This window comes from Bombus impatiens, unplaced genomic scaffold (genome assembly GCF_000188095.3).
Source record: "Bombus impatiens unplaced genomic scaffold, BIMP_2.2 scf_0548, whole genome shotgun sequence".
Classification (NCBI taxonomy): Eukaryota; Metazoa; Arthropoda; class Insecta; order Hymenoptera; family Apidae; genus Bombus; species Bombus impatiens.
Window position 1 is genome coordinate 353,289 of NT_176967.1, and position 16,198 is coordinate 369,486.

General features: G+C 45.0%; 1 protein-coding gene across 1 annotated transcript in view; it reads left to right on the top strand.

Moving 5' to 3' along the window:
• The window catches only part of LOC100742674, a 167,652-nt gene that overhangs the window by 140,784 nt on the left and 10,670 nt on the right, over window positions 1-16,198 (top strand). The window contains exons 10-11 of the mRNA XM_033322033.1: window positions 8,710-9,058; window positions 14,043-14,355. Coding sequence (XP_033177924.1) covers window positions 8,710-9,058; window positions 14,043-14,355 — 662 coding nt within the window. The remainder of the gene's footprint in view (window positions 1-8,709; window positions 9,059-14,042; window positions 14,356-16,198) is intronic.

The window sequence follows — 16,198 nt, forward strand, 5'->3', positions numbered from 1 at the left end:
ATTAAACTGCAATAATTGTGGAGTGGAGTAATCATGGGAACTTTGTTTACGACTCGTAAAGATGGAGAGATAAAATCGTTGAAAGCCCGCAGTACGTAAACCGACGGCGAACTGTCCACGAACGCCATTAACCGGCTATGGTGCCGGAATTAGAAAGTTGGAATTAGAGCAGTTTCCGGCCCGCAGTGGGCAAATCGGACCGCGAAAGTTCCCGTGGCGTTTTCCATAAAGCCGGAGAACGAAACTTCAGTCCTTTCCAACTTTGTACCATACCATTTACCCAAGTTACCGAGCGTGGATACGTGGAATCATAAGGATCGTCCACCGGGATGTTCCTTCGATTTGTAAAGCGAACTGAGTTTTCTTATACGGAGATTTGTCCCGGATAACGAATACAACGAGTATTCCAATTTGCCTTGGAATTAGTTTTGTTCTCTTATTTAACTCTCTGTGATCCGGACGATCGATCTCGCTTAGCCCATTCCGGCAGATTCTTTTGCAAACAACACGAGTGGAATCGCAAAGAATTATGTAAGATATAGAGGTTCTCTAGAGATTGGTAATCTGCAATTCGATTAAAACGACAGAATAATGAGTATTCTTGAAGACAAGGCTGAGAGAAAGGACATTATCAGTGGGAAGTTGAACGATCGAGGGTCGATTAGGAACAGGCTTACGGTAAATCGTCGAATCTCGTGTAAACCTTCAATTGAGATGGAGTAGACTTTACGATCGGATCGTGATCGTTTCACCGAATCCTCCTTCGATTAGATCGCGGTCGTTTGTTTGCAGAAACGAGAAGGAAAAAAATCGCAGGCAGTTTGAACGAGCGTCGAATCGCTGGCCCGTTTTCCTAGGAATAATAACAACCCTTCGTCTTCTCTCGAGGAAGATGAACGGTCGTCCTCGAGACCGGTTTATACACGGAGCTCCGTGCAAACGACACTTTCCAAGTGAATTTCCGCTCGCAAATAATGTATTAATCATCTCCGACCAGACCCTCTCTGGCCCTTTGTTACACCCTGTCCAAACCTTCCCTCTTAACAGCCTCTTAATGTCTTTCTCTCGCTGCCACCCTCACCCCCTTATCTTCGATCCCTCCGTCACATTCACTCCGCTGCTCCGTCTTTCTCTCTTTGCGCGCATGCATGAATACCCTTGACGATAGTACTTCGTAGACGCCTTTAAAATCGCGACCCGTCCCAACATTTCTCACTGCATTGTCGTCAGATCTCATTGTAAGGAACAGGGCCAGAGGATTTCACGAAACAGTAATACACTTCTTCCTAGAGCTATGTGAATCGTTCACGATCGCAAGATTTCATCTCCTTCCAAATATTATTAATTACGTTTTTTCGCATCTCGCATTTCAACCCTGCTGCGTCATTTAAATCATTTTAGATGATGCTTTTCTTATCTTTTAAGTTTGCGTGTAAGGCGTTTCATAAAATATTAAAAGTCTTGGTGATCTAGGAAACGAGAATGAGATTAGAATCGCAACAGGGCTGAAATGACGGGAAACTGCTATTTTGAGAAACTCGATCATTGTCAGCGATTCGCTTCTATCTAAAATTTCCCAACGTACACAATACCGCAATAAGCGTATAAAACAAACATTTACCCTGGAACAATCGTGTTCTCTGCTTTCACGGGCCCATTTCTCGTCTCTCGAACTATCCCCAGCGCCTATCTCGTCTGGTTGCCTCCGACAAACGGTCGTCTCGCGGTTGATGTTATCGTCGCGACCGGTGTCGGCAAACACGCTGGCATGTATACGCGGCTTCCAGTTACCATGTTGTTGCTCCTTCGCAGCTCCGGCAATTACAAACACCTGCGGCGATTTCTCGGCGAGAACCAGCATCCCAGAAGCACCCTGTCCTCGTTTGCCGTAGGCAGAAACGAGATTTCTCGAAATTGCCGATCGATCTGCTCAAGGGAGTTTAAAGTAGCTGTGTTTCTTCTGGCCGTAGATCTTGCATCGGTGCATTGCAAATTGCCAAGCTCGTTTCCCTCTCGTCGAGTTTGTATTGTAAAGAATATTTTCCCGGTATAGCTCGAACTGTCGGAGGAATTTTTTATCGACAATTCGAGGACACTCGGAACTTCGATCATTCCCTATTTTCTTTAAACGAATAACAGGAAGATCGAGTTTACTTCTGACTGGTTGAAAGCAGTCCCTCAAGATTCCGTTTCCGCTTCGAGGTCGACCCGTAAGCAATCTTTCTCGAGGCGACGACGCCGTGTCTATGAACCGAGTCGTAGACAAATCAAATCTTTCGGCTCGACGGTTTCTCCAGAGAACTCATCGATCCTACCCTTTTCCTTTCTCTTTCCTTTCAAGTTTCCTTTCGGATCATTCGAGAACGATACAGAAAACCGGCGAAAGGGAAAATACGCGGGACACGAGAAACAACTGAAAACGGTTCGCTAAGCGACGTTGTTTCTCGACGGTTCCTTATTTTACTTGCGCCAAGTGGATTCCCAAAAGGGTATCTCGCGCAATATTATTTTCGACGAATGTTCGACGAATTTTCGTTACACGATAGGGAAACACGCAAAGAATAACCCATGGAAAACTGAACACGTTGTACAGAGATAAATGATACGCTACAAGTTACAAGGTAATGCAATTTCGATTTTCATACAACGACTATCTGCCCATTCGGATCCTTTTACAAAGGCCGATCGATCTTCGATAATCATATATATGTGTATCTATCAGAAACCTTCGGTAAATGATACGCTGTAACTCTATTCCCGGAGTCCAAAGATAATTATGAAAATCGAATCTCTGTTGTGTAACTCAGCGTGAGATCACAATACGTTCGAACATTATTTTCCACCAGCGAATCACAGTGAACAATTCCAGTTTGCAATTTCAACATCGCGATATCAACCAGGTTTATCAGCTATCTACCTCTTGGATCGTTTTCACTATGATTCTAGACCCGTTTAACCTCGTTCCTGTCGAGATTTCTGTCTGTATCCTCCGTTCAAAATTGCACTTAGGTATCCGCGGTATCAACAATCTCGCAGTTTTCCTTTCCTCTAGCTACGAGCGTATCGTCGGCGCGAACGTCTACACGACGCGGCCTCCAATCTCTCTTCAGGCACTCGAATCTCAATAAAGCCTGCCCCGCAGCTGAACACGCCTATTTGCTCCCGTTACGGGATTCTAATCAATCCGCTTCTGGTTGCCCGACTGGATTCAGCTGCCGATAGCAAGCAACGAGAAAAACGATATAACCACGGGAACGGATGAACGAGCTCGCTTCAGCTTTCCACGTATATATAGAAATATTTCTTCGATAGAAATATTATTATTAGTCATTTCTTTATTTCATATACGGCAATAAAGAGCCATTAGCGTGGACAAAATTATCGTAAAGTGCACGAAGAGGTACGAGTGCGATAAAGAAAAAAAAAGAAAAATACGAAGAACACGTTTGGTAAATTTTTCATCTGGGAGAAACAAATGAAAAATGTAAAGCATTGCCGCATGTATCGATGGAAGAGATATAAACAGAAGACGATATTTCATTATTATTTTTATCTATATAAATACACGATTTTATTTGAACGAATCGTTAATTGTATTTATATGGAAATAAATATTTCGACAAATTCAAAGTATCTAGGGTCTAAGAGGATTACCATGATTACGAGGAGGAATAAATTTATTTGTATAAAAGCCACTTTTTAGATCGATGAACGAATCGAAATGCGATTGATTCCCGAAACTTGTTCAAAGAGTAATCGAAATTTGATTTGTAGGTCAGCGTACTTCGTGCACCGAGACAAAGCATCAAAGCATTCCAGTATCGTTGCAACTACCATGGTCCCTGTAGCCATCACAGACTGTTCGTTTCCTTTACACGTTTGGCTACAGCATCGATCCACGATTCTCGAGTTCGGCCCGATCTTCCGTTTCGCCGATACTAACCGTAGCGAGCAGACTTTTTCGTCTGAACGTAATTAGGGAAGTCTCGTTCGACTAAGTTTAAAAGGTAGACGGGAAACGCGCAGTCTGGAAAACGGTTTACGTCTGACGGTATAACCGGTTCGCTGCCGGAGAATATGAAACGTAAATTGCACGTTCGGAGTACGAGCTGTCGCGCTACGAAATTGCATCGCAGAGCACGCTCATCGGCCGGGGAAATTGAATGAATCTGTTCGTTGTCGTCGATTGACATTTGGGTCAACGTAAGTAGCGCGCACCGATAATGATTATTTCCAGGTTTGAGAACTCGCCAAGCCGCGAGGAAACAAGAGATGCACGTACGCGTACGATCGATGCCGAACGCGGAATGTTTCGGACGTTCACGGTCCGTAGAATCGGTGCGCTTCGTCTCTGCGTCTTATTTTTCCTCCTTTTCTTTGCCCTTTTTAACGAATTACGTAATTATCCTGGTTTGTCCGTGACGTTGGCGAGCTATTCTCGACTTTAATGAAATCCAAGAGGAAAAGAATAAAATTCGCTCGGATGGGTGAAGGGAAAAGATGTTCCCAGCCGTTTATTATTCTCTTTGCCATTGCGCTTGTTCAGCGCGGCACGAGCGCGAATGAATTTAGATGCAACGAGAACCCGTAATGTTCTTCGATAATATGGGTCAAGCTCCAGTTTCGTCGAGCGAATGGAAGCCCTTAATACGCGCGTGTGCCTCCATTATCTGTCTTAAGTGGTTATTTAGTGAAATAGGGCCAACAGCGTGCAAAAAGCACGCTACTCCACTTGAAATCGAATCTCTTATCGCGATGCTTAATCTAACCCTCTACGACAGGCAAACCATCGCCTTCAAAGTTGAAGCTGCATCGTACGATCGTTTAACTTCGTGTCAATCGCGATCGTAGGAAATTTACAAGCAAAGATCGAAAACCAGTTTACTCTGGATAAATTTACAATGCTCGATTGCTACGCGCTACATCGAAGGTTAATAAAGCGCCCTTACCGCGAAAACGTAAGCCCCTGCCTGTAATAAATTCCCGATCGATCCAGCCAGGCTACCACCTACTATAAACAGTTGGTAACTCGAAGAACTTGAACCGGTCGGAACTATTAACGGGCTCCTCGACATCATCGAAGAACAACACCGAGGCGTTTGCATCACGCGCACTTCCATCCCCGCGTTCGATGTTTGCTCGCGATACTCGACTTCTTGATCTTGGCGAAACTTCGTGTTATTAACGTTTTCCGTTCATCGACCGATATGAAAACAAAACGTTGCACCGATACGCTTTCTTTCGTATTTCTATTAAAATCTCCTTTTTATCTCCGTACCGATTTGTATTTAATTCTAATGTGTAACTATAGCGTTACAATATATGCGCCGCGACACGTGCACGAGTTTTTCTCGCGACAATCTACACGCCTCAGACTGAATTTTCACGATTTTGAACGTTAACACTTGTAACGTAAAGTTTCGGTATCCGAGAATTTCTCAGCTTCTCGAAGAGGCTGATTCTCGCGTAGTTTCAACCGCGTTTCCAACGGGTTACTGCACGTAATTAATCCACGGCGGACACGCGACCGCGTTTTACGTGTCAGCTGCTTGTGCACGCGTCTCGAGCGTAACCGGAGACGGCGGAGCCGAGGAGTCACGGCGCGCTTTGAATAAAGTCGGCGGAAACGCGGTCGACGTGAAACTTAACCGAGCGGTCGGTCGTTTCTTTGCCTCGCGTTCGATTATTCAAATGTTCCCATTCCAGGATCCTGGATCGTCTATTTTTCTTCGTGCATCGATAACGAGGATCCTATAGAAGCTGGGCTTTTCCAAGAGTCTCGTATTTTTGATGAAGTTTTTAGAAGATCAGCTAAGGCGGAAGAATAAGTATGTTGAAACAGCCTGTAGAATGTAGAGCGAAATTTAAAAAAGGGAAAGGAATATAGAATGAAATAGTAGAAAGCGTGGTTCCTCTCGCACGTTCCGTGAAATAATAACAAATTCTGCGGGGTGAGAAGAGGGTTAAACGAACTCGGAGAAATGAGTGTTCGATCGCGCCTCGGAGATTCGAAGCGGAATTAAATCGGTTTGGAACGAGGGAGAACGTTTCTATCCAATGTGCCATGGTCGATGGAAACGGCCATTACGACGCTTTAGAACGGGAAATGGTTTTTGCGCGGGTTACCATGGCGGGCGAGCCAAAGTAAATTCGTCGTCGAGTCTCGCGATAAAAACACCAGGTCCGATACGACCGACGCGATTGTCGTCGCGTTAAAACGATTCGTCAAGAGGCAAAAAGATGTCTTTCACCTAAACGCGTACCCATTCGAAAAATCTTCTGTCGCCTCGCTTTTCCCCTTTCTTCTGCAAGAACCGACGCTTCGATTCTCACTGGGTCGAACGTGGGTTCAAGAGGAACGAAAATTACGTAGAATATTGTACGACTGGCTAAACCGTGTCTACTATTGACACTTTCAACTTCCAACCAGTTTTCCATTACGAAGAAACTAACGTTTTGAGACTATCTATACCACGCACACTTTGCTGCTCTAAAAGCTGCCGCGATACCAGCTGCCTCGAAGAGCCGTATGAATGATCACGCTTTAAAACAACGCTCTCTCTCTCTCTCTCTCATTCTCGCTAGCTCGTAAAGAATAATGAATCCCATCGGCGTTCCGCGGTTAGTTATTACCTTGAGCTACTCGCCAGCCCTGTCGTTGCTAATTGTTCCTGCGCGGAACACGACCGGGTAACGAGGGCAGACAGAGTCAGGAATTCCTAGCTAGAAGTTGGCGAGCGGCGAGTCTCATTTCCTGGCTCGAAGCGGCATTTTCCATTTTCCTCTGACGCACGTCGCGCGTCCAAAGGAACCTCTTCAAGCCAACGGAAATATCGCTACAACCTTCCTTCGCAACTCACGCCAGGATGAACCAAATTTCGACCGACAGGGACCGCTGAAAAAGTTTTAGAGCGAGAGGTCACGCCATGGTAACACGCTACGTGGATGTTCCGAACAGGAATTAATATTCCAAGCAGAGTTCATCGGTGGCTGATCTCTCGTCGAATTTCCAGTGATTCGTGACTGCCACGTACGCCTCTGTGAAACCACATCCGAAAAGGAGTTTGGTAACTCCTTGCAAATCCGGGACGAATTAAAGCTATCACGGGCCAGCAGCTCTCGAAAATGCCCGCGGATATAATGAGATTATCGCATCTGTGACTCAGACGTGGTTTTATCCCTTGGAATTCCTCCCATCTCTGTTCCCCTGGCAGGTTTGAACGTTTCCAGGGATCGTAGTAGAGTCGAGTGCATGGAGAATATTCCTTACCTTTCACCTGTGATATATTTCGTTCTAATGTTAATTCAAATTTTTGCTATGGTTACATGTAGTTCGCACGTGAGGAAAGGACGAAAATAAAAAAGCCTACGATTACTGCGGTATTTATCATCGCTTTGAGATGTTCAAAAATGCAACACGGGGAATGCGAGCTCGCGTAAAATTTTATCACGCACGACCCGCTCGTCGCGAACAGTCGACTTTATAAATTCTTCCGGAATACACATTGTTCTCCTATAGCCAGCTCGTAAATGTTTTATGCTTTTCATTCTGAGCACGAGCTGTTGCGTAGCTTCTTCGCGATAAAGTTTCTCTAGCATTCATGATAATACGATCGACGAGACGAGAAGCAGGTAAACTGGGGACGAGACGAGGCTGTCGTAAAACAAGAGTCAGTCCGCCTGTAAACTGGAATATTTTTATTGCCGACCGCACGCTCCACCCAATTTACAGTAATGACGCGTTCGCGAACGAACATCGAGAAAGATACAGTAATATAAAATTGAACGAGCAAAAGGCGAATCTTCTTAAAGGATACAAATCCTGGAACGCATGTTTTGGAAGCTTGCCGTAAATTTTCGCCTTCACGCCACGCTTGCATCGCGGTTTCATCTAGCAGTGCGTTCAACCGTGCGACGTATTGTTCGTCATTGAAGCCATTATCTTACAGAGCGTTGGGGCACGATGCGGAGAAGGAGGAGGGCCCTTAATAGAGTTCCCTTCGTAACCACTTCCTGTCCGGATCCGAGCCTGTCGCTTACTTTACGAACCGCCTGGCAACGTGCTAGCCGACCACGTTTCCCTTCTCGCTTATACACTTCGTTTATATTAATTCTACGCGGCACAAGCTTTACTGCCAGTAAACTCGGCTGAACGCTCTTAAAGACACCGCTACCCGGGCTGTCGTCTAATGCAGACGTCGGAAGGGTTTACCCAATCCTGTGCAATCTTACGAGCTTCCTTACAGGATAAAGTGTTTCTCGTTGTTCATCTGCAAATTGCTTTAACATCGGCCACTTTGTCAACAAATCATAGCATGTCGCGATTTCCGGCCGTGGTTTTCACGTGACGAGCATCGTTATTGCCCTAGCGTCGAAAGTACTTGAATATGATGTTAAATTATTGTTTATAACGCAACAATTATTTCCTTTCCAAGCCTAAAATTAACTTCCATGGAAGATCGTACTTATCGAGCAAACTTGCAAACTCTTGCAGATAATTTGTTATTTACGTATAACAAATATTCACGCTAGTCCTGCAATCGTTTCCTTCCGAAATATAGAATCAACATCCTAGAACACAACCTTACAACTAACTCGATCTTAAACCTGACATATTTTCTTTCAAGATGCGATCGACCAAGTTTGCATCGTCGTTCGATCTTATCTCAGTGATCTATCCATGTTAAGAAGATCCGTGTGATTGTATAGGTTCAGGTTCCGGTTCTGGAAGCAGCGGATGCGCGTCCAGCACCCTTGGCACGCTACCCCTAAACCGTTGCTACTCGTCGCTACCCCGAGGCGCGTTGGCAGCCTATGGCAGTTTGACAAGACCCGCTACACTGCCGAGACTTCCTCTTGGGCTTGGCCTTGGTCCTGCGCCCGCTACCGGAAACGGACCGTTGCCGCAGAACGACAGGGACAGGGACAGCAACGGGAGTAGCAAAAGAAACAGCGACAGCGTGCTCTGTCATCGTTTACCGCTGCTACATCCGTTACCCACTTGCGACGTCAGCAGTCATCAAGGAACTGGCTTCCACGAGATCTTCAACGCTATCAGGTGAGGACTATCTTCGTGTGATTTAATAGGTGGACGTTTCAGGGGCTAATCTCCAATTAATTAAAGGAACAAACTTGGAAGTACTCGTGATCAAAAGAAAATGTTCTTTTAATTATAGCAAATTAAAAAATTGTAGAAAAGATAGACGTTTCTGGAATAACTGTTTAATCTAAAGTTTCAAAAAGGGTGAAAATGTCGGAGCAGTGATTAATTAAATTTAGAGATTCGTCGAATAAATCTGTATGCAAGAGGTAAAGTTACTTAATTGCGAGAGAAGGTTGCTTCACGTTTGATACTGGCGAGAGGAAAATTGAAATAAACTGCCAACTCCAGAATTTTCATTTACGACTTACCGAAAAACCGCCGGTAGTGCTAGGGTTGGCCCCAGACGTCTCGTAACTTCGTAGGCCGTGGTACGAACCGCTGCGCTGAGTTCCTCGAGGAAAGTTTTCGAGATTTGGTTTTCCAGCAGCCGGTAAATGAGTTATGGAAATTAAAGAGACGAAGGAGAGTGGCCATTCAGGAAATTATACGAACTGCCGCTGGGAAGTTTCCGCAAAGGGCGTGCTCTCCCCTTCAGGATGGACGATTGTTAGGCGAGAAATTTAAGAGCGACGGGGTTAGATTGCGTCAACATCGTTCTTGCAAGGTCGTTGAAATTGCGAAAGTTCCGCCCACCTTTCGTCTCTCTGGTTTTCGGAAAATATCGCTTGAAATTTCTCGAATAAATGTCGCTTTACATTTTCGCCAACATATCTCGAAACTAAAAACAATATTTGCCAGAGCAAACAATCCATCAGCATACAGGTTGCCTAGCGTGTTACGCTCGCTGGAGATTCTATGGGGTTTTATCGACACCAAAGAGTTTTCGAATGAAATTCTGTCACCTGCCCGCAGCATTTGTCGTGCTGGGTGTTAATTTCAGGTCTCACCTGCGCGTCACCTGGAGACCGTTCATTGTTCAGACACATGTGACCTCGACAAATCCCCCTTTCAGCCTCTGTATTTCCATTACACAGCCTGCAATGGAATTCTTTCATCCAAGTTTCACATCATAATTCGGACGACCCAGCTGCGAGGGGAAATTTCATGCGAATTCTCGGTATAACCGCGACGAATAATCTCGCGGCTGCCAGTTTTCCTTGCGCAACGTTATATAAACCGGATACCGAAAATTTTTCAAATATCGAGCACGCCAGCGGGAAACCGCTGTGTTACACAGCCATATACTTTTTAATCTCGTGCTTGGATTCACCTATGAATTTCATTTCGTGATCTCCTTCTCTTTTTTTCAGCGGTTTTGTCAGATATAATATCTAAAAATATAAAAAACACGAATGCCAGAGGAAAAGAGAGAGGACAGACACGGATTACACGGTTCGAACGTTCAATTACACAGAACAGCTGGAATCCATTTTGATTTGACGCGTGTCGTTGTTGAGACTTCAAGGCGGCCGTAAAACGAAAATGCGAAACGAGAAACAAGGTAGAAACTAGAAACGTCGTGCGAGAATCGTCGTAAAAGGAACGGCGACAGGCATTCGTGCTTTTCCTCTATTGGCCGTGGCCTGAACCATTTGTTCCGTGGGCCGTTGATGAAAAGGTGGCCAGGAAGAAAGCACATTCTCGCGCTCTTTATGAATCCGTTTACGAGCGCGAGCTTCGGCGCGATACGTGGCGCGTTGGAACACGCTGCGAAACGGAAGTCGACCGGCTGCGTCGCGGCCCTCAGGCTCATTGTTTCTCCGTTTACGAACGAACCTCCAGGCGTCAACCCTGAAACGCGAAAAATAACTTACACCCTGTTCCTTTGCTTTGTCCCTTCCTTTGGTTTCATCGGCTTTTACACAACACATAACAGCCATGGAATCTAGCCTCTCTTCTGCGCTCTTTCAACGTTTGACATTTTTATCGAGTCTCTTAAAACTCGTTCGAATGAGGAATTTGTCCATCCTCGAATTTTCGTTGAAATTTCGCGCCAATTTCTATCGGTGATATTAGGTCTATTTTCTGAGCAAGACACGCTTTAATCATTTCCAGCCGCGTAACTCGCTGAGTCGCAGAGTCTAACGGAAACACGTTTTCAATGGCAAAGAGTCAGACCGACACGGAGAAATAATCTCGCAAATATTTTTCTCGGCTAAGTCCAATTTACTCGCATCTGACGGGCCGCTCCGTATTTTTAATTAAAAACATCGTCCAGCCATTCATACGCGTTCCAAGCAATTCACTCGCGTGCGCAAGCCGTGTTTCCAATTCGTTGTAACGCACGGGAACGCCAGCAAGTCAAAAGGCTACTCGAAGAATCCAGATGGCAAAGCGAAACAGTGTTTCGCCTCGGCTGGCGTTGCAATTAAAAGTGTCCGATCCGACCATACATAAATAAAAAGAGCTATTTTAAAACACATAGCAGTTGAATGTAGTCGGCGGTAGCACGTACAATCCGTTGATAAATTAAAAACATCGTTTAAAAACTTTTATAAATTTATGCTCTATATCAAATATTTCGCTCGATCGAAATTTTCCACGGTAACTGAGTTTGATAGGAACTCTGGTAGAAGGAAGAAAAGGCAAAAGTGGAAAAGTATGGCACGAAACGCGGTGCAGTTAATGTTGTTAAGCATCCGGATTGCTCAAGTATACGCGGCCCGTGCCGTAACTTCGGACAATCTTCTTTGAGTGCAGTTGAAAGGGAACTACAGGAAGACTGCAAGTTCTAGCTTGCTGCAATTAACTTGTTTACGACTTACAATAGCTAAGTGTACCTATCGATTCCTGCTTTCTTTGCTCATTCACTCTCTGCTGTTTCTTTATTCGTTTAGAGAAATTCTTCTGTGACTATTTCACGTTGCTTCGAATTTCCACGGGACTCGCGATTTCATTCAGTTAAAACGTATCACTGGAAAACTCGAGTAAATGTAATTCGCTGAGTGTTCCATTTTAACTTGTAAAGGATTTCTCCGGGTCGTGCAACCGTTTAAAAATCGCATACCGCTTTCCATCGATTTATCCGAATATTTTTACCTTCGTTCTTGTTTTCATTACAAAGGTGTGTCTCGAACATGGAACGTTCAAAAGGAAAATCCGAAACAGTTCTTTCAACTGTTTAGAAACCACGGTGTTCCATTGTCCATTCATTTATCCAAGTATTTTTACGTTCGCGGTTACAAAGGTGTTTTAAGCGTTACACGGAACGCTCAAAAGAAAAATCAATCGCACGAGGAAGCGCGATATCCGAAATACGTCGAGTAGCCCGTGATCCATTGCTTACCTGGCGGCCGTTTATTCTCACGGCAGAGTGCGAGGTTTCCTAGCAGAGAACGATACCGAGCGGTTGAAATCGAGAGAAAAACGGTGGTCGATACGCGCTTTGATTTAAAGTATCACTTTTATTGGCCGAGTAGCTTATCCGCTGTGAGCGGTCTGAATAAAATGTTTATTCTCGATGGCGATTCAAAGCACGACCGGCACGTACCAGCTCGCAAGCTATATTTTTCCTGCGATAGATACGTCCAACCCACTCGCTGCAATTTACTTGTGCCGGATACCATTAAAGGCGCGCCATTAGCTGTGCACGCCGCTACCAAGCCATGCCACCACGCTAATAGCCCGAGTAAATATCCTCCGAGGAGTGGATACTATTAAATCCAGACGCGATCCCGACCGATCCAAACGATCCAGCTCCTTCAATTGTTCCTATTAAACGCAGGTATACGCAGTCCCTTGCTACGCGTGGTAAGGTTTCTTCTGGACGAACGTTACCGTGAACGTGAACGGAGAGAACCGCTCTAGAAACAATGGAATTCTTGTACAACCCTTGTGGAACTGTTGTGGGCCGATAAGTCTGATTCATTGAATTATTGCCGGAGCCTGAAACTTTTAGTGGGCTCGATTGCATTAAATCCGACGTGACGAGACGTATCGGTTAGTCAGACACATCTGCGTGGAGGATTGCGAGCACGTGTTAATGGATGATCTGATTTGTCGGGGAACTGTTCAATTTACAAGCGTACCGGCGAATAATCAACGCTGCTCGGAATCGATCTCGTTAAACACAGACGGGTCCGCGTTATCTCGCTTCCTATGGCCGTAATTGCGTTTACTTCAGACCTCCATTTTTGTAACAATCTTAATTTCCTCGCCGATCTTTTCTTTTTTTACTTCATCCGTCCAGCCAGCGCGAGCGAGATTTAATTAAAAGTCTATCTGTGTTCAATTAATAAAGGGGTGCCACCCCCACCAACCGTTAGACCGGTGTAATCATCGATCTTGCGTAATTACCGAGCTTGTCAGTTGCTTTGATTAAATCCTCCTTCTTCGGTTTCACAGTTCTTTCTCCGGTTTGTGGCTCTATATCGAAACGGTCAACATGGCACAGAGTCTGTTATAATTCCGTGCAAATTACGCTGCACTATTTGTTAATGTAGATCGTACGCTGTTATTCGCGGTATGTGGGTCACTGATTTAAGCGAGATTGCGAACTAGAGATTTGTATCGACGTTCGAGTTTAATTTCTTGTTCCGTTATGGGCAAACTCACAGCCGTAATGGAAACCCCTGTTAGCCCTCTCTCGTATTATTGGACCACTTTTCCTATGCTAATTCGCCATTTCTCCTATCGTAGAGAGTTCACGATCCTTCCAATTACCGATACTATTAACCCCCGAGTGAATCCTCGTTAGAACTTGAATCCAATCCAATTGCGTCATAAGGACACTGAGAATCCACTTTCCTTTTTATGTAACCAATTTTCTCCGCCTCTTTTTAACCTCTTATTCATTTTGTCAACTCTCCTTACGGCCTTCTTCTCTATTCCTTCGCTTGTCATTAACATTTTGCTCGTTAAAACTTCATTTTCCAAATATCAATTTCCCTCTACTAATTTATTGAAATAGAATTGCAAACTGAATAGCGACAGCAACGTCGACCAGTCGAGAATTACGCGAGTATTCAACTAATCGGCGATGATTTATCGAATTCCCCAGAGAACCGAATTGCAAGCTGAGGTCCTTGAACGTGTCTAAGTGTTTGCTCGGCGGATTAGACGCGGGCTGCTTGGGGGAGACCATCAGAAGGGCGCGCAATTTGGATGCTTTAAGGGCTGCTGGTGCATCCAGACCAGCGGACGTGATGCCATTGGTTCTTGCATTAACAGAAGCGCCTTGTCTTCAGCTCTTAGATCTGGCCAGTCCACGGCTAGCCCTCGACGATCATCCTTCCAGATTACTGTGTCACGCGCTCGCCAGGAACACCACCCTTAAGCTGCTCAGTCTCGAGGGTTGGACTTTCAGAATAGAGGTAAGTTCGTGCAGAAGTTGTTTGATCATTTTTACACGTGAACACCACAGGTAGAAACCATGTTAACTCACGTTACTCTTTTTTTGTTTTATAGAATAATAGTTTAATAACCGAACATATCATCAACCAATTCTACATCTAAAATACATATCGTCGTATTCGATTTTCGGGTTCGATACGTGTTTCTATCGTCGTCTGGAACATTCAATAAGCGCATTAGTATCATTATTTATGGGAATTAATCGTATGCATCGTATCTTGGAAAGGCTCGTATGGATTGCACCTGTGTATTTTATATTAAAATACTTTCTAGCCAACGAGTGATGTAAAAGAGAGAAAATCTACATGTAGAACGTAAATTGGCAAGAGGGCGATAATTCGCGAAGAACAGAAGGCGCTGATTTGTATTCGTTGAGCAACCGACACGGGGGAAAGCCATAAAAGTTGAAGAGGAGAAAAATAAAGGGTAGGGGCGTCGAGTAAGAATCTCTCGAGCGGCGGGCTTCCCGTTTCCTGGTCGGTGGCTTGCAATTCCGAAAGTGCTAGCTGGTAATATCCTGGTGCTGCTGCGCAGCTGGCCGTAGCTATGCAGCACAAAGTTGCCTAACGGTCCCGACCACCGCGTCCGACGAGAGGGCAGGATTCCAACTAGCCGTCTCAATAACAATGTCTGAAAAGTTCGTGTAAGCTCCGCCGACGCGCGGCGCCGCTCAAACCTTCTTAAATCTGAAATACCAGCCGTGAGCATGCCGCAAAGCATTCTTTTATTCGCGCCGATTACCGCTTTGATAACGCAATAACATAGAAAACTGCTTACCGTATTAAAGTAGCGGATAGCACAACAAGCTAACGCACAAGAAACTAACGTTCCGCGTAAATACCAGCTGACTTCCGAGTAAATCGAAACGATATAATTTTGCCGGTTTACCGATCTGCCCGTGGTCGACCAACGTGAACGTAATTTCTGTTAAGAACGAGGTGTACGCGTAACTGGAAACCGTGAAATTTTCAGCGTTCCGTGAGGTTAGATCGCGTCATTTCGAGAATACGAATTCACGCGGCACTTACTTCGATTCCAAATTAGAACTTTTGCACGTTTTCCTTCCCTAAGAATTGCTAATATTATAGCTACGAATATTATCGAATGGGATTTCACACGGAGCATTCGCGGAGCATTTTTCTACGACTCGTGGTACTTTATTTCTTCCACACGTTCTCCGTGCGTGCTTTCGTCTTAAAAGAATAAATTAAGCGAAAAAAGTAAGGATCAGGCGATCGATACTAAACGAACGGACACGGAGTTTTGCGGTTACGTTTTCGAGGTTTCGACGGAATTACGAACAAAGCGGGATCCATAAAAGGAACTGATGAGGTATCCGGGGTCTACTAACAGTAACTTGGTGGCTCGTAAAAAGAATCACTCGAGAAGTCTGTGGTTTCCAGCCATGGAACCGAGGTCACAGGGATTTGCGCATATCCCCGTGCTCTTCTTCTTTGGAATTTTTAACGACACCGCAAGACAGATCTGCTGGAAATTCCATCGAGTTTCCCAGCTCGTGCTACGTCCTAGCCATATTCGACGCGAAGCAACGACACGATTTGAAACCGTCGGGCGGAAACGAGTACGAGAAACGACGCGTTCCACAAACAGGAAATTCAACCGTTTTCATGCGCGAATTTTCGTCGATTTTCGCCCACCGCCGGCGAACAGAACGATTTCCCTCGCAAACCAGCGGAAACGCCAACGAAATTGGACGTTCCACAGACGATTACACGCAGGGCACTCCCTAAACGCGTCACCTAATCAGATTTATGACGTCGAGATTTCGAAACGACCGGCTAA